Genomic DNA, 20,314 nt, shown 5'->3' on the forward strand with positions numbered 1-20,314 from the left:
ATCTCCAAGTGTATCCAAAAATCTGGAGCAAGCATATTTCGACCTTTAATATGTGCCATCGGAATGTTTGCTTCTTTTTGTTGCATTATATTAAAAGAAAGGCAAATACATAACCCATATAATCATCAAATAATAGTGCATCAGTGCATGATCGTTTTGTTTATACTGGTTAGAATTCTTTTCGTTGTCCACTTTTTAATAAAAAAGGCTGGAGAAGGAGACGGTTGTTGAGTTAATCACAAGGGAAAAAGTGATGCTTTCTGGATGTCAAAACTTTGCATTTCGCCGTCTTCTTTTCCTATTTACACTGATACAAAACAAATTCTCTCCTTCAAATCAGTTGTTTCTTAAAACTAACCCCTTAAATTTCAATATTGGCCGACAGGTGGCGTAAAGTGATGTATTCTTCTATCCGAAAGGTGGTGCTAGCACACCGTTACTGGAACCTATCGATATATTCGCCGACCATAACACGGGCCAATTTTTAATACGATATTGTAAAATCGTAAATTTTGTTAATGTTTTTAAATTTAGGGGCCTCTCGAGTTAGGAACTTTTCATGTAAGGTTTATAATTTGTTTATGCTAGCCTTACATGGATGGTCACAAAAAAGTTAGATGTAATATAATATATAGATGTTAGCAATATTAAAAAGTTAATTTAATTGATTTCTTCATATATATTTTCTTTGCTTTGCTTTGCTGGAAATAGGTTACTAACGTTAAGAAATCATCATAGTTGTAATATGAAATGCATTTGAGATCAGAGGGGAGTTAATTCAAAGCGCAAACACGGTAAACGAAGAAACGAGTCTCCTATACTAAAGTTCAATTTGGAGTGTTTACTGAATTGTTAGTTCTACTAGATTGGGCTTTAGAGCTTTTAAAAGAGGTATGCTGCCTTTTTGGTTGGGATTTATTTATGTTAATAGGTGATCATGGTACTGTTAAACGGTACCCCAAGATTATTTAAAATATTAACGTCACAATTAGCAAAAGCTTCGATTCCATAAAATAGAATTGGAATTACGTATGCCTTAGCCACAGTAGAGTTGGTAAATATCAGTTTAGTTGGCAAATATCTTTTAGTTAGTGATAACATTCTCAACACATACATATTGTCATTTCATCTTAACGTTCTGTAAATGTGAATTCAACATGGTTTTCTGTACATGCATACATTCATTTACAGTATTCTATATTGAATTTGATGTATAAAATATATCGAGTATTTTATTCGATCCTAGGAATCCTGGGGAAAATGTCTGCAATATTATTGCCTGAAACCTATTTACCGCCCTAGCTCTGTTTCACAACAATACAACTGTCTGAAGTTGCGTTTTATTTTAGCTTATAGCGTGATTCATGTTCTCGGATGCTTCTTTTGTTAGCTGCTCGCTGACTCATGCTTCAGAGTCAAAGTAATGATTTTAATTCTCAGTTGAATATTCGTATCACGTCGGTATACCGCATACTACCAATATTGTAATTAAGCGTGCCCAGCGCTGCGCTGATTACACGGAGCAGAAATCAGAATGTATTAAACATTGAATTTTAGTTTTCTCCTTAAATCTACGGAACTCCATGAGGGCGGACAGGCTTGGCATCGACAACATTTGCCAGAGAGTTACTCATAGAATGCTGCTGGAAGGAGTTAACCCCTTTGGCCTCGTTCTTTAGCTGGCTCACTCGTTGCGAGGGCTGCAAAGGTCTTTCAGCTAAGAAGGCAAACGGATGAAAATATTGAATGAATGTGTTCTGTTTGCGAGAACGATTACCGTATTGTAACTTTCAATTATAACAAATGATGAATTTAACTTTGTAAACAGCGTTTCACTTCATTAAAAATTTCCATGCGTTCCAATTGATACCGTGGCGGTTATCGGCGAACCAGCATTGAGGCGCCAAGTGCATCGAAATTGAAATAGTAAATTAGTAATGAAAAATAATTGTATTCGTCAAGAACAAAGTGTTCTTATAAATGCCGTAAAGGCGAGAAAATTGATTTATTAAATTTTTGCTTCTCGGCCGATCTCTTTTTTTAGGTTCCTCAAACGATATATACTTTGCAAATTTGATTGCGAAACTTCTCATCGATCTGTAAACTGGGCTTTAGCAGTGAATGCCAAATATTCAGAGTGACGAACCGAAAAATACTTATAGTATTTTAAGTGCAACAAAATGAATTAGGAACATTACTACTGATGCAGAATGATGTGGAATGATACACACATATCGATGACAAATTTATATCGATGTGTCAAATAAAAAGTATCATATTGGATATAATATCAGATGTATTGCATTGAATTTCGATTTCATATATAGGGGGTTAAGTTTTGCTCTGTGTTAATATCGCCTATGTACGAAGAATTCCAATATTTTGAAATATAATTTTTGGAAATATCTGACAATATATACCTCAGGACAACTTTTGTGCAGATATGCCTTGAGACAGATTGCATTCAGTTATTCTGTAATATGTTATTTTTCTGGCATTATTAATTCTTCACCATTCCAAATGATTACATAGCAATCCAATTTTAAAAATTTTGTAAAATATGATAACGGTTTGATACTAAATATCGCATTAAATATCGATACAATATTTTGATATCGTAATTCCTTAACATCTCTAGTTTATACATATACATACATTTTAGTTAAATTTGACAACAGAAAATGAATGAGTAGTAAAGATTTGATAAACAAATTATTGATTGAGATATAGTCCTTCTGGACCATTATCAGTTGAAAACCGTGTGTTTAACTGTGGATTATTATTTGGACGCTTCGAAGTCACTGGAACGCAGCTGCATTAACACACGTATGTACATAAGTATATAAATACATATTAAAATTTAAAAGGCGCGCCTTGTTTGTAATTGTTATAAATGAGGTGTCACCTAAATCGGCTTTTAACAGTTTTTGAAATACCCAGCAAATTAAATTAAAGATATAAGCTAACGTATCTTGTGACTAAACTGGCGTATTACAAACATGCATATAATGCATGCCTTATCAGGGAAAAGTAATAGCTTCCACATGGGAGTTTCCCGTATTCTTCGAAAACAAGAGTATCAGTATATATATAATCTTGGCTGCAAAAATGAATCACAAAATGATTTATATATTGGAGCATGCATAAATTTGTTGATTTTTCTGTCGCTTGAAAACAATTAATATAATTTTGATACATTGTTTGCTCACTTGAAGTGCAAAAACACCTTTTTTAGATAATAATAACTACATTGGTTAGGTTGTTGTTGATAAGCTAAAATTGTTTACTAACAGATTGTATTAAATTGAAATTAGCAAAAAAAAATATTCAAAATATTTTTGTTGGTTTCGATCTCGTATAAATGTTATTTGCCGTGTTAACTTTTCAATAATGCTTGGAATCTATTAACTGAATTTGAATCGCCCAGTAAATCTGCACTATTTGTCCAAAAATATATTTTTAAGCTGTTTCAAAGAGTTGTAATGCCTTGTTTTTTCAGAAAGGATGCTTCACAAGTCGTCCTGCGTTCAAATGCAGCGTATATGCATTATCTGGATGAAATACCGAGTTGTAGCCATGATCTTTTTCTGTGAAAGGTGATTCACTCATTTTCCAGCAATTTTGTCTATATATGGGCATTCATATGGTTCGGCAGGTCAGGCCATGAAAGATTCGTCCTCATGGTTACGCAGCAGTCGGTTGGTTTGGGATATCGCTTATTCCTCTAATACTTGTATGCCCATCGATGACATCCAAGCGAATTCTTTTGTTCATCACTAAACATAAAAGATTCGCGTTCGATGTATCCGAACTAGTATTTGTTGTTGATAGATCTGTCTATTACTAAGCGCCAGGCAGCAAATGTGATCAATGTACACAGAATTTCTAGAATATGAGTTGATCAGCATGGTGATAATTATTTTTTAAACATAATTCAAAGAAATCATTTTAAAATGTCTAAAATTCATTTGGAGTAATAAATAAACAACTAGAATATGGTAAATGCATGAAAGAACGGCTACCTTAGGCACGCAGAAGATCAAATACCCTTGCACATAACCAAATTTCACTATGAATTTATTAAGCCAGTCGATTGTCCATAAAAAGATATTATTAAATAGAAGTTAGATGCTGATAAGCATAGAAACCATAACTTTTGATAAACAAAAACTTATTCATAAATAGTCGCCCACCAATTTTATGTGCTCTGAGTAAACCGGCAAGAAACATGATTTTTAAGCTCTTGTATTTGTAATAAATTAACCTGCAGAACAGCACAATCTGTGCAAAAGATCTTAGATCAGTCAGTTTGTTTAAAGTGTCATACCCAAAATTAAATGCTAAAAAGAAAAATTGAATTTGTTTTAGGAGCTCCTGCTGATGGTTGCCTGAAACATCTTTATTTAACAAAAGAAGAAGAAATACAAATTTTCAAGATAAAGTCTTAGTGTATTCCACAAGAATCAGATTTGGAAGATTGCGATTAAATACATAAAAAATTGTATTTTGACATAAATTTGTGGGAGATAATATTATTACAAGTGAAATGTAATAAATGAATTAAATATTATTTAACTAAATTAATTGGTTTTGAGAGAAAGTAGAAAGAAGGATCCATATAACATATACGTAGAAAATCACAATTTTAAATTTCTGCTGCGAATCAAATAATCTTTTCACGCTTTTTTAATTTATTTATCTGTTACTACAAAGATTTTGTAATTGAATTAATACTGCAAGTAAATAGATCCATTAAGCTATACTCTCTAATAGAATATACAAATATCGAGTCTTCCTGGTGTCAAGAACGTTTTTGTATTAAAAATCATTAAACTGAAGTAAATATTGAGAAAATGATTTTATCCCATCAAATGGCTGCCCTTAGAGCCCTTACAGCTTGCAAACGTTGTTTCACATAACTAATAAGGGTTTCCTTATTGTATGTTTCAGATATCTATGGCAGCTTTCCATTAACCTCGGTAATTCGGACTTCTGTTTGCCATTTTTTAAATAAGAAAAATGTTTTATTTTCATGACTGGACTTTGTGCGTTGTGATTTAAATGAGCCTTCAGAATTATATATTGTGCAGCATCATTAAGCAGATAATAATGCCTTAGTCACAGCATTCAATTAAGGCCAAGTCACAAATTAATTTAATTAATATGCACAAGAACAACCCATATGAACGAACGAAAGCCAATATTGGCTTCTTACATGCATCCCGTGCCACACAGTCCCATAATTGTTATTACTAGCATTATTTGATTAGGCTCGGTTGCAATGCGTCTTCTATAAATTGAATGACGTTTGTCGCCTTTCTTAAAAGGTAACGCTAATTCAGCGATTTCTCGCGGCCCCAAGTTCTTTCCTTCTCAGTTTTATATGTTGAAAGTAACTAGGAGTAAGAAAATAAGGTTATTCCCTGCCATTTTGAATTTTCTTATATTCAAAACATAAATAATAAATAATAAATCAAATGCGAATTGCATTTTATTAGTTATTAACAGTGGTTACAAAACAATCAGTTTGAATATAATCTCATTTGTTTATATTTTAAAAATGATTTCAACGCTATAAAGTTAAAAGCAAAATATTAATGTATATGTTTTATGTGTTTTAAAATGGTTTACATGTATAAATCTCTTTAATTATGTTATTAATGTAAATAAATCGTAATAAAAAATAAAGAAAAACCTTATTTTTATTGCAAATCAAATTGAAAAATGTGACTTTTAATTTGTCAAAAGATTACATAATATTTTTGCCATAGGAATAATTTCAAAACACACTAGTAGAATGTAGTATAGAAAATATTATAATTGCGAAGTAAAGTTTGAGGTAATCGCTTTCATGTAATAACTTCTATCGTTCATATGTTATTTAGGGGAGTCATTTTAATTAAATGCTGATATTTATGGGTAATTGACAGAGTTTATTTTTTATACTCTGATACTGAGGGAATCCGTGTCAAATGTTAGAATTTGTGTGCTACGTCTACTAAACCCTGCACCCATAACCGGCAAAAACGATATTTCTGAAAGTGTAAATCGATAAAACAATTTTAAAAATAGCCGCCGTCAAACACAACAAAAGACTATATCACACGCAATTTAAGAGCTTAAGTTACCAAGCTTGGAAGGCAGATTACTAGGAAAGATCTTCAACAGTTTATTTTCAGCAACGCCCAATCTCCATCTTTGAGGGTAGATTGCTATATCTTGGATAAACTCATCCTGTTCTATGACAGTGGATGCCGTTTTACAGTGGTGAAGATTGATCTGCAGTATTGTCAGAGACATGTTACGCCTCCACCACAGATCCGGATCCCCTTTTGATCATTCTCCAACATCTCACGTTTGAAGCAGCGACTATATATTTTCCTTGAATATTTTACGCGGCCTAAGTTTTTTACGACAGCAAAGCGAATTCATGCACAAATGAAACAAAAGCTTTTATTATACATTTTTCTGCATTTAGTAAGCTTGTTTCGCCTAGTGTTCTTGTACTCCGTGCTTCCTTCAACTGAGCCAAGTGTATTTCGTGGCATTCTCAGATGCCCGTTGCAATGTCTCCTTGGTTGGTGAGATAATGCGTCGGTCACTACGGTCACACTGGTTGGCTATCCTTTTTAGCCTCCTAAGCATAAGCTTGTCCGCGACTTCGACAAAACATCTCATTTTCATAATTGTAATCCTTTTCCACAACATCAAAGACGAAATTCTTTTGTAGTCGTCGTCAGTATCCTTTCCTGATCCCAATTTATCCCCTGTTCGTTAATAATATGTCAAAAGATTTCGAAGATATAGACATTTTCTCATTAAATAACTAAAATACCCAACAACATATTCAACATTCATTTTTCGTATTTTACCCACTTATTTTAAAATTGTATATGCATTTTAATATCCGCTATACTTATCACATACATTATTTGATACAATTAATAAGTATATTGATCTCTTTTCAGAAATAATGGCGACTTCATCAAATATAGGCCTTGCCGATATGACGGCAATTACTGAAATAGACGAAAGCGGCATCAACAGTAATTTAAAGCTTCGATATACGCAAGACATAATATATGCATCCTTTTCAACTAACGATTCGATTTAATTCCAAGCACATATGTTTGATCGAAAACACATAATAATCTTTAATCATACATTTGTCCGAAAAGAGCTTATTCTTTACAACTGTTGATCTCAGATTTGTATTGAATAAGTTTACACATACAACAGACTGGCTATAGGATTTCTTGGGTGGAAAGTTGTATACTCGTATAATGAGGTAATGGCATTTATTTGTTCCATTAAGATCCAAAGCAGCAAAATGTATGCTTTTGAATGGTTGGCTGGATCTCAATCTTATTGAAACTGTTATGTGACGTAAAAAATTAAATCCAGCCAATCAATATTAAATCACTTCGTAAACGAGTTTTGTTGTCCACACTTTCCTCTACACCAGTGCTTAAGGAGTGCTGTACCTCTATACTGCATAAGGCTTTTTAACCTATCCCTTAAATCTACGATTTTCGTAGGGTTTTGGAGGAGTCATTAATTATTCCTCTTTACAAAAAGCTGGTAAGTCTGATAGTTGAAATTATAGTGGTATTTCGCTATTTGAAAAATTCTTAGTTCAACTGTACTAAAACTCTTCAAATCACTTACCTACTCTGTTTAACATGGGCTTATTAAGAGTCCAATTAATAATTTGCTTGAATTTAACTCCCTGATAAAATATGTTTTCCTTCTGAAAGTGCAAACTGATGTCATTTACACTCATTTCAGTAAAGCATTTGAGTCTGTTAACCGTGACCTACTTTACAAGCTTGATCGCTCTTTCTCTCCTGGACATCATCTTATTTGAAGAGTTGGACTCAAAAATGGTTTATGTTACTTCTGGTGTACTTCAAGGTATCTTGGATCCTTATATTTTACCCTTTTTTTTGATGATCTTCCGTCCATCTTTTCATATTCATACATTCTTATATCCGCTTATAATGTGAAACATATTCTTTCGTACACCGATGCTCACAACCAAATTTCACTGTCTCCTTATGTTTTAATTGTGCTCATGTATTTGGTCTCACCAGTTTTAGAACTTTTAGGATCGAATTGATTCCGTTCGTACTTAACCGAGTTCCCAATCTTTGTGTGCCATTTTACTCCAGCAGGCTGCATCCAATCAATCTTCCGTCATTGGTTAACCATAGAATACTATCCGAGTGGTTTTCCTATGTAAGTTAATTAATGGCGAAATTGATTTTGAAATTTCGTCTAAATTTTCCATTCCTAGTAGACCTACTAGGAACTTTGTCTCCTTTCTATTACAACTGACAACGCTTTAGATAATCCAGGTTTGGTCATTTGTAAATCTTCCAATTTTACTTTTTTCTATTATTATTTATTATTATTAATAGTTATTATTATTATTATTATTTACTATTATTATTTATTACTAATCTACTAACGCTTAACAATTTTAGGTCTGATTGGTTTTTTTCTGGGTTACCTAAAACTTTGCAATAAATGTTGGACCATTTTACATTTTAATACCCCCAGATTTATTTTGTTTGCCCTTTAATTAATATATTTATTTTTTTCTTCCATTTTAAAATTTTTGTTTAATTTTTCACGTTTCAATTTAACTTTGTTTATTTATTAAAATTTAAAAAAAAATAAATTTTTCAGTCATTTCAATTGCAACACCTCGAATATATCCGCAGTCGAGTCAAATATTTCAATACATCGCCCATAAAACTACAAACCAAACTACTAAAATTTCGTACATCGATCATTTTTCGGATAGTATAATTTTCAGAGGCTATGAATACTGTGTTTATTTTATTTGATATTAAATCTAATTTAATTACCGTTCTAAACAGTATAAAGTTGTTTGCGTAGTGACTCCCCGCACATAAGGAAAACCTTCAAAATATGATCAATGTACGAATTAATAGAGGGTTGTATTATTTAGAATTGCAATGTTAAATTCTCTGGATCTTATGGGGGAACATTCATTTACCAGGATAATCGTCTGACAAACCAATGCTGGAATGAATGCTGAAATGAATGCTGGAGTGAATGCTGTAATGAATGCTGAATGCCGTCCTTTTCAAAGACTATTGTGCTGTTTTCCAACAATTAATTGTCCTTTGGATTGACGAACGACTTCAAATATACCGACCTGAAATTATAGTGCTGATATGTGGTATCAATTTTAATTTTAGATTATAATTTAATTAAATGAATACTAATAATATTAATACTCTTATTAATTTTTGAATCTTTCAATATGTAATTTAATTTGTTTTCTTACAAATATATATTATTTTAATATTATATTTTTATATCCTTTTCAGATATGTAGATTTTATGTAGAATACATTAAAATTAATTTTAAAAAAGAATAAAAATAGTTTTTGGAAGAGATCCTTGCTTGTGTCGATTCATTAAACTCTCTTGCTTAACTTGCTTCTCCCTGTGAATGACACACATGCAACAGTTACAATCATTCTCTCTATGATGTGGAATATAAAGAAATGTTTTCCAGTTTCATGAGCGCTGCTTCTAAAATATGTTTACAAAACGTACCAACTTTTATTTAATAATTCACCATTTTTAAATATCTTAAAACTCAAGAAACGATGCTATAATCGACGTATTTCATTTTAACTGGATACCACCACGAATCAGATAATACAATAGAGGCGACAAATCGACAAAAAAGGACAACGGAGACTCAGAAAAAATCTGATTCACTTTTTGGTCGATTTGACGACTCTATTGAATTATCTGCTTAGTGGAGGTATCCTGGAATGCCTCCGAGGTATTTTCGATATAAGAAGAAAAATACATCGAAAGTTTTCTTGTCCCGCGCGATTATAATTACTAATATAATAGAGTCGAGTCCAGGTGAAAACTCTATCTCGATTTGAAAGTAAGGGACAGAGATGCTTCTGTTAGATCCGTTTTTTTTTTTTATGAACGCCTGTTGATTAAATTTATACACTAAACTATAAGTTTAGTAGAGACGATGAGTGCAATAATATCCCGTACGTTATAGTGTTTTCCCAGTGATAGTGATGGGCGTTTGAGTCGCATCCTATTAAAAGCGGAGCTAAACATAAGAGAGTCGCCTTAGCTTTCGAGGCTGACGATAACCAACCATCTGAGTCCATTTGCGGCGTTTACTTTGGCAACATTTTAGTTTCCGTTCGGCAGGTAAGATCTGTATACCTCGTTTGTCAGCAAGATTAGGTCAGGTTCCTTCGTTCGCTAGTTTCCTAAAGACGATTTTGCTAAAATAAGTCGACTTTTATTGTGGACTGACTAGTTCCGGCTTTGCAGGAGTACTGACTTACATGGTGGAATAAAAATGTCGTGACTGCCCTAAATGATTTATTTGTGTGTGTGTCACTGCTTTTTGACCAAATAGTTCTATCAAGGCTGTGTGGCTTAGACAGGAATTGACCAAATAAATCAAAAATGTATGAAACTTTTATGGAAACTGGCTTTTCCTCGGGTTACTCTCCTTATTTGCTCGCCCGATCCAATTTTTTAAACTCCACAGCTGACTGATGGAACTCTGTGAAACTCTCTTTGATGAGATTCGAAATGTACTGGAGAAAAAAATCATATTTAAACTTAATAACAATTGCAATTTGTAGATTACCTAAGAAGCTGTATTTACAATTTTATCGGGATCGTAAACGGTTTCATAACACTTTCATAAGAGTGACGATAAACTCAGATCAAACTATCGCGGGTCTAATTGATACATTTTTTTTAAAGTACTTACTGTTCTAATAATAATTTTAATTGATAAAGTTCATCTGCTAAGGTTTCCTGTTATTTACGTTGTTCAAAAATTACCTGCCGTGATAAGTAATTTTTGGGTGCTGATGTATGTTGATGACGTAAAACTTTGTCTGTCGTCTGCTAACACTTTTTCTCAATGCTCAAAAACTGATCTTGACAGTTTTTAAATCTGGTGCCAGATGGCAAGCTTAATTTTGAAGCACATTTGTTGTGCAGCTGATCGAGCCTTTGGTTTCCTGAGATCGAAAGAATTTGAAGGTCTCTTCGAAGAAGGGAATCAAACCAGAAGAGGAAGCAAGAATGCTATCCTCAACCATCCCTACTTCTCTAAAAGAAGCCACACACTCTTGCCGTTATCGTCTACAAGCTCGATTGCCAGGTGGTCAGTGCTCATCTCTAACCTTAGAATGGCCAGTGACAATTAGAGCTTTACGAACTCCTTTCCATCTGTGAGCGATTTCGCACAGATAGAGGTGAAGCCAGCATAAGAACTATTGTTCGTGCACTGCTTGAGCGTGGTTTATCGAAGGAGTTTGCATCATTTGATAGTATTGTGACGTAATGGGTATTTTTGTACCACATAGAAAAATTAGGGAGAAAAGTAGATCCTCGGAAGGCGACTGATTTCCGTCGTCAAAATTGAGTCTGTTAATTATTCGGCTTGCTCAAGCCGGGCTCAGATTAGAATGTTGGGGATAGGAGTTAAACGATTTCAGAATACTTTCAGTACTTTTTTTTCAGACTAAACTTTTTTGTCTCAATAAAAAGGGATATGCATTACTGTTCTGATTTTTCGATATTTTTTTATTATTCGATTTTAATCTAATATTTCTAATCACTCCAATACCAGAGCAAGTTAAAATACATTCAATATGTGTTTAAATATGAAATTACAAAACCAAATTGGTTTACTTTAATAAAATAAATAGACATACTCTGGCTCAATACTTCTGGCTGTAAATCCATATAAATATATAAATATATTTAACCAGGTAAGTTATTTTGCTTATTCCAAAAACAATATTTTAATAAATGCTAAAAATGTTAAGAAACGGACAATGAATATTAAATTGTGTAAAAAATTGTTTTAATCAAACATAAATGATTTTTTTTTCCACAATTTGTGAGGTAGAGTTACCAAATTTCTGGTAACTCCCTTTAAAGATCGATAAAAGATTGGATGTCCACGCCCACTCGGCCTCCCAAAACCGATACACCCGATGGTTTAAGTCGATAAAATCATATATCTTCCAAAATATGAAAGCTATGAGTGGCTTTATGGTCTACATAGCAGCGTCAAACATCAGCCCATAACCTCTATATAAAAAAAGTTATCTTGAAATTTATACAAAATTATTATGCCATCCGCAAGGGTATAAAAATGTGCGCAGAATCAAGTTTCATGCCATGTCTTTTATATGACTTATTACACATATTTTTAAGGAATGACAACATTTTATTTATGTTTTTTCAAGGAACATGTTAAAAAATATCACATGGCCAAAATGGGATCTTTAGACCCTCACGTGTTTGCATTAGCTGAGGCTGCCTATAGAAGCATTGTTGAAGATAAAATGAATCAGGTAAGCTAATTTTATTACATATCATTTTATACCATAGAAGTGGGGTTTTGGGGTGAAAATGTATATGAAACATTGTTTATGCCTAAATTAATTTTAAATATCATGTCGGAATTATTTTTTTTAATATTTACTGGTAAGCCAATACCTTCATCAGCGCCCACATCTATTAGATGACACTTCACAAGGTGGCATGCATGAATAGAATTCCTAGCTGAAGGTTTCATAACTATGTAAGTTTCTCATGATTCACATGAAATGTCCGAGGTAGAAAAAATTGATTTTGAGGTTTACCAACAATGAGAACATGTGGTCCAGGTGAACTTGTAATGCAGATGAATATATTACACTCAGAAAAAAATCGACCCAAAAATGTAAAAATAAATAGCCATTAAAACTAGAAAAAGTTTCTGTATATGTTCTATTTCTGATTTTTACCTGTCTGTGAAATCAATTGAAAAAAATCTACTACGTCGACTCTATTTGGGTTTTCAATATATTAATTCAATTATTTTCCCTTAAATTGCAAAATACCTATATCTTCTAAAGTTTTTGAGCTGAAATAAAAAATTGAAACCGATAGGAAAGTAAATGGATACAACCACTCCCGCCACGAACAAAAAAAAACGATATACCAAATGGTATAAATCGATAAAAACAATAAGATTCATACAATTTGAAAGCTGGAATTATCAATTTTTAAAGCTTTATTAGTGGTTACACCGTTCAAAAAGTGACAAAAGTGACACTCCTGTCCTCAAAGATTATAAAAGCCCTATATCTCCTACAATTTTAGGTATAAAATTATTTTATATAGGTATATAAAAAGGCACATTTCTTATAATAGAATAGTCGCGGTAATTTTTATATTCCTTTTTAATTTGAAATAAATATATTTATAGATTCAATTCATAGCTTAATTTTTTTTTTTTATTCTTTACAAATTATGGACTGTGTTAAATATATAAACAAATTGTTGAGGTCAGATTGTCCGAATCGCCGTTTGCAATCATACCCAAAGAACGCCTACCTTCTCCTAGTGCCATTACTATTCTCTGTGTGTCTTCCCGATTTTTGTTTTGTTTTTATGAGCAATACTTCCACAATACTCCCACAGTTTTTAAGTTTTAAGATATTTACCTTGATGAAATTTGGTATATATCCATCTTTCTGCTTTGGTTACCTATGATGTCGAAGACGACAAGATCGGACTACTTTATTATATAGCTGTCATAGGACAAATTATAATTTTATATTGTGAGATCAGGACATGCGTAGACATATGGATATGTCAACCTTTCCAATATCATGTTTAAAAATGTGGAATATTTAGTTCACAGCCAGTAAGTCTGCGTATTAACTTCGGTCTACTTTTTTTTTCTTTCTTTTTTTTATTGAATTTGGAAAAGATTTCTTGAATACATCTGTCACACCTTAATAATTTAATGTGCGTTTTTGTAAATATTTTGAAATTTTTTATATTACTTTAAAATTATGAATTTAAATTTCTTTTAGTCCTGCCTTATATCTGGAGAATCTGGAGCTGGGAAAACAGAGTCAACAAAATTTATTTTAAAGTATTTATGTGCAGTTACTTCAAATGTATCTACATGGATTCAGCAACAAATTTTGGAAGCTAACACTATTTTGGAAGCATTCGGTAAGCTTACGTATTAAACTGATCATTTAATACTAGTATAAATAACATCAAACTCGAAATATTTTGTACACAATTCCGCCTTTTAGCTTGTAGGGCATAAGCTAGATAAAGCATAAATTTCCCAGTTGCGAGGTTGCTTTTGCTGCCTGTTTGCTGTGCCTTATCGAATCGTCCTGCGAAATCTTCTTACTACAGAAAAATACTGGATGTAGATCCTCCCCAAACTTTCCCAGTAACAATGCGCAGAAACCTTCCTTAGAAGCATTAGTGTGTAACTCAGTGTGCTCATATCTGCATAATGTGAGTAAGGCTGGTTCGCCAGACAATTTTTCTTCAACTGGCTCATCGCATTCAGTGCGGATGTGTCAAATTTCAAATCAACTTCCTTCTTAAAAAGATCCATTAACGGACGAGGAGGCTCCGATAAGCCTTCTGAAGAATCCCGTTAAACTCAAAAGAGATTGAACATCTTGGATAAGAAAGCTTCTTAAGTTTGACTTGGCACAAAAAAAAAAAGATTATTTAAGGAAACTGTTCTTTAAATGCATTACAAAGAAAAGATTCTGAAGTACGCCAACCATTAGAAACAGGTTTAAGAACCATACTGTTTAGTTCCTCATCGATTATGCTTTGGATCAATGGCTTTGGATACCCCATCAAATGTTACGATCGTAACACTGATTTAAAAACTAAGCTCATTTGCTTCAGCGCTGTCCGGTTGCGCTGATGCCTTCGTAAATGCGAATCCCTGCTCATTCAGTGTGACGCAAAATTGTGATGCTCTTAGGATATATCTTGTTATAAAATAGTGTATTGTATTATATTCTGAAAATCTTTGTTTTCCGTAAATTTAATTAGTTGACTATTTTTTTTTTAAATAAACTTTTTTTTCTTTCTAGGTAATGCCAAAACCATTCGCAATGATAATAGTTCGCGGTTTGGAAAATTTATGCAAGTGTGCTTTGATGATAAGCATTGCATTAAAGGTTGTGTAATCCAAGACTATTTGCTAGAGCAATCACGGATAACATTTCAATGTTCAGGAGAACGTAATTACCATGTGATGTACCAATTAGTAGCTCAAGGTCAAACCAATAAAAAAATGGCCGAAACATTGCATTTAAAACCACCAGAATTTTATAAATATCTTAATGCATCAGAAAATATCTCAATAGACATAATTTTTGAGTCAAATAAATTTGACGAACTGACAATGGCACTTACTGTATTGCAAATTCCACAATCCGTTATAGATAGTATATTTAGAGTGTTGAGTTCAATACTTTGGTTAGGTAATATTGAATTAATGGATATAGATGGAGAAAGATGCGATTTATCAATGGATGACAAAGAAATTATCGTACTATTATCTAATATGCTAGGCCTTAAAGCAGATGAGCTTATAAAGGTTCTTTTACTTCGTCAGATTAATGTTCGAGGGAATATAACTGAAATACCATTAAAATTACATGAGGTAAGTTTTTCATATGCATATTTTTATACTTCGATTCTGAAACAAGAAGAAAATACTGATTTTGTGCAATGTCCGTCTTGCTGTCTGTATAAGCAAGCGTTGCTACGACGAAGCAAGCGTTGCTACGACGACCTGCAAGCTAGAATCTTGAATGAATTAGTTTATTACTAATAACCACAGGTCGATAAAATAATTGCATGGGAACACCAACTTTCCGGCACAGAAGTCGATATAACTCACACTGAAAGTCACACTTGAAAGATAGACTGCCTGTATCCTTCTCATTCCTGAAAATAGCAAAGACTGACCTTAAAGGAAATATTTTATCGTCTGCCTGTTCGTCCTTCTGCATGCATTCTGCATCGTAACCTGCTCCCAATAAATGTGTGCTGTTGGAAATTAGTTGCGGCCATCAAGGCTTTAGATTTAAATTTAAATTTAAAGCCGAATCTACTGGAATATCAATTTTATCTCGTCTACTTTCGTGACCACACAGAATAATTAAATAAGTATTAAACTCCACAGCTGACAAACATGGCAATATGCCCTTTAGACCGTAGATAATCTGCTTTTGTTTTCAGTTTCATGATTGTCAAATGAATATTCCATATTTGTGTAGTTTGATTCTATCAGAAACCGTTTTCTGTTCGCCTATCTTGATCCTAAAATGTAAAATTTATCTTTCGACCAATTGACAAAGTCGGCCGATCCACTCGGCTACGATTTATGTACTGCTTTCACTAAATGGACGGGTATATAAGTTTCCACGAAATAGGTATTAAAACTGAAGACTGGTGGCCATAGCTATACGATTGGGCTAGAGATGCTGATTAAAAGTATTTATACATTATTCAATTATAATACCATCCACAAGCGTGAATTTGAACGGTGTCCTGCTAGTGTCCTGCTAGAAGAATACTGATAAGATATTTTGTACGACCTTTTTTTTTAGAAATTGGGATGTTTATTCCTTAAAAGTCTGGTAAAGAATTTCTTAATTAAGGTCTTAGCAATCTTATCTCCTAAATAAAACTAAATAAAGGAATCTTACTATATTTAATATTAATCTTATTAACTGGCATAAGCGCTTGTTTGATCTGTTTTTAGGCCAGAGAAAACCGACATGCGATGGCTAGAGCTTTATACTCCAAAACATTTACATGGCTTGTTGATAAAATAAATGTTTGCACAAATCCTGGAAAGGATGCCAATCAATTTTTGGGAGTTCTTGATATATTCGGATTTGAAAATTTTACAACAAACTCCTTCGAGCAACTTTGCATCAATTATGCAAATGAAAAGTTACACAAGTTTTTTAATCATTATGTCTTCTCATTGGAACAGTCAATCGTAAGTATCATATAATTTTGTTACCAACTCATAAAATGTTATATACCATCTGATATACAAATATAGTTTACGACAATCTAGTAAGTAAGGCAAATGGCTGAGTAGGATGACTGGGAGTCGTCATGGTGAATGAGGGCCTTAAAATAACAGAGCGGCATCTAAAGATATCCAAATAAAAATGTAGAGCAAAGTCATACAAATTCGGAACAGGATATTATGTATTATGTTGTTTAACAAATTTAAATTTTAATGTTAGTAATGAATAAGTGAAGTCGATTCCAAGTGCTAGCTCTGTAAACCAGACTGTCAACGCATAGACTCCTAATAAATCTCTGCTCCTTCTCCCTTCTTTCAAGCTCGGGTTTTTCATATGTGTATTGCATATTTACAATATTGTTTCGGGTATTTTGAAGTGCAGAATAATATATTAATGTATTATAATAATATTGAATATATTTTGAGTATTTTAAGTAACTTACACAATAAGGATGATTGTGTGGGAGGACGATTGACTCCACCAACCTTTAGAAAACTACCTGTCCCAAATAATTTGACTTGTTTGAATATAGGATAATGTTGCTAGCTTAGCTAATATTTCATCCATGATTGGAATTCAAAATTGATCATTAATAGGTATTTTAGTTATTTATTATGAGATTATCAAGTTTTTTTATTATTCAGATGTTCTTATCTGAAATTATTGCTTGCTCACAACTTGTCGTCAATAACGAAGTTGAATAGTCTGTCTTCCGTAGAAGATGGCTCGAGACATTCTAATGCGATTTCATTGCGACCTCATCGAGATTATATTTAAATTCTATGGCGATTTTTCGTGACCAATTACGCCTTAAAAGGAAATTATTGGACAATTTCAGCATCGTTGTTTTATTTTATTTTAGTTCCATATTAATACTTACATGTAATTATACCTACATAAACAACAAATATTTTATTTATCTCTATATACAGTACAAACAAGAAGAGATTGATTATACTCACGTAGAGTTTACAGATAATTCGTTATGTTTGGAACTAATCGAAAAGCCTCCTAGATGTATTTTTAAACTTCTGACTGAACAATGTCATATGCCCAAAGGCTCGGATTCAGCTTATTTGAATAACTTGCATGCAGAATTCGAATACAATCCGATGTATGTAAAAGGATTGGATCGACGGCACTGGGAAACAGAATTTGGTATAAAGCACTACGCGGGAAATGTTATTTATTCAGTAGACGGATTTGTTGATAAAAATCGAGATATGCAACAAGATGTATTCTTTGATTTTATGAGTCGCAGTGAACATGCATTTCTTCGCGATCTTTCTAAAAACCATGTAAGTAATGATTTTTAATATATTTTCGGTGGATTTGTTGTGTAAGTTGAAGTCAATGACTAGTAGTAACATGAACGGGCCTTATTCCAAAATTGAAACAAGCATTCGGCTATGCAGTAAAGTCACAATTGTTTTTTTACTCTGAACCCATTAGTAATGTGTAATAAGGGTATAATAGTTTTGTGCAAATTTATGTAATAGGCAGAACGAAGCATCGATCTCATAAAGTATATATATTCTTAATAAGGATCAACAGCCGAGTCGATATAGCTAGGTTTGTCTGTATGAACACACGGATCTGAGAGACTATAAAACCTAGAAACTTGGTATATATATAATTATTCGTATAGGACGCTCAGATATAGTTTATTTATTTTGTCAATAACTTATTGTTTTCGGTACAAATGAAAGTCACAATTTTAAAGGCAGCGGCTTTTAATCGAATATCGAAAAAGTCTACATCTTCCGGAATCTTAGATTTAAAGTAACTAAACTTAGAAGGTAGATTACTTCTAAAAACCTCCTTTTAAAAAAGTTATCGATTATAAAAATAAATGATGTAAGACAGCTAGCGAAGTATTTCATTTTGTTTTTGTTTTTAGACGGCAAAACTGAAATACATACTCTAAACGCACAGCCAACCTGTGTGGATTTTGTAAACAGCTGTTAGATGATATCAATAGTATAATTTATATACTTTGGCGAAGGTTATCGGCAAACCAAGCCAAAACTATGTGGGGCGGTGAACGCTGCAAGTGGAAATAGTAAATTGAATTGTATTAACCGTGAAGAAAAAGTGAACTTATATGACAGCCATAAAAAACATTGTGACTTCATTGCAAATAATTAGAGTATGTGAAAAAATGCGCGCAGTCACTTTAAGACGAGAAACAATTTAATTAATTGTAATAGTTATCATGGAGCAGTTGAATGCAAGACCTCGTGGACTTCCTTGTGCAGTTATACAGGAAGTCGCCTGCTAGCAAGCCCAATGGTGGTGCCCTAGCTCGGCTTCGTAAGGATGGATAGACAGACATTGTTTAATCAATTCGGCTTTCGAATATACAGGTTTAGGGAAAAACAAAAGCCCTTAAGTAATTAAGAAATCTTTCCTGCATATTTAAATTCATATTTTTAACTTGAAATGATTCAAGTACACTTTAAAATCAAACTATATCAAACGATATTTTCTCAATAAGCGAATCATCTGTAAATAAATTGAAACATAGAAATATTGTCTTATTTATTTCTGAAATGCGAAAATAATACCTAGATAAGAGTCGGTTTCTCGACTGTGTGTCAAATTTCAATTTGCATCATCTAATGGGATATTTAATTTACTTAGGATTCATCCTGTTCGAATTTAATACAAAATATATCAACAACTCAGCGTGGGACCGGTAAATCAAAATCAACAGTCAGTGATAATTTTCGCCAACAATTGCAGTCTTTAATTGAAGTACTTCAGAACACAAAACTTTGGTAAGTTCATTTACATAAGTATACAAATTTTCCATAACTTAATCAAAATTTGCATCATTGCAATGAAATATGTCGGGATCAAAGTTGAACTTAGTAACAATATATTATTTTATCTGTCTAATATTCTATATGTATTTACATTTATATATTATTTGATCTAATGGTTACACTGTCTTAGCAGAATTTAGCGCGTTACAATATTTGGGATATATATTTTTAATGATTAGCTTTTGCGAAGCAATTGAAGTAAGGTTAAATTTACAACAAGGGGATTACAAGATCTGTTGTTTAACAGGCACTTGATATTTTAATTAACCATATAAACGGTTGCAGTTGCATATAATTAGTTCTAAGTACAGGTGGCTATTGAAACCAATTTTATATGCTCCCCTCACACTGAGATTACACTAGTAATCTACCTAGAACGTTTGGTAGTTTTAGCTTTTAAATTGCTAGATATACGCTTTTGGACATTTTAGGGGCGAGAGTGGGCGGACATCAAAAATTGTTCCGCTGATCTTTGATGACTATATCTTTAAACTTGTGCGAGATATGCGGTCTAATTGATTTTTACTTTTTTTTGGCAATAAAATTTGTTCATCGATAATTTAA

At 32.7% G+C, this 20,314-nt stretch overlaps 1 protein-coding gene across 1 annotated transcript; it reads left to right on the forward strand.

The window, feature by feature from the left end:
• The first annotated feature begins 2,704 nt into the window (after positions 1-2,704).
• On the forward strand, positions 2,705-15,519 carry LOC6563851 (unconventional myosin-VIIa). Its single transcript, XM_043215050.1, has 6 exons — positions 2,705-2,826; positions 6,969-7,084; positions 11,751-11,813; positions 12,297-12,404; positions 13,917-14,061; positions 15,488-15,519. Exons 2-6 carry the CDS (start codon positions 6,974-6,976, stop codon positions 15,490-15,492), a joined length of 432 nt encoding a protein of 143 aa, XP_043070985.1. The 5' UTR covers positions 2,705-2,826; positions 6,969-6,973; the 3' UTR covers positions 15,493-15,519.
• Positions 15,520-20,314: the final 4,795 nt, after the last annotated feature.

Source organism: Drosophila grimshawi, unplaced genomic scaffold (assembly GCF_018153295.1).
Source record: "Drosophila grimshawi isolate 15287-2541.00 unplaced genomic scaffold, ASM1815329v1 contig_311, whole genome shotgun sequence".
In the NCBI taxonomy this organism is placed as follows: domain Eukaryota; kingdom Metazoa; phylum Arthropoda; class Insecta; order Diptera; family Drosophilidae; genus Drosophila; species Drosophila grimshawi.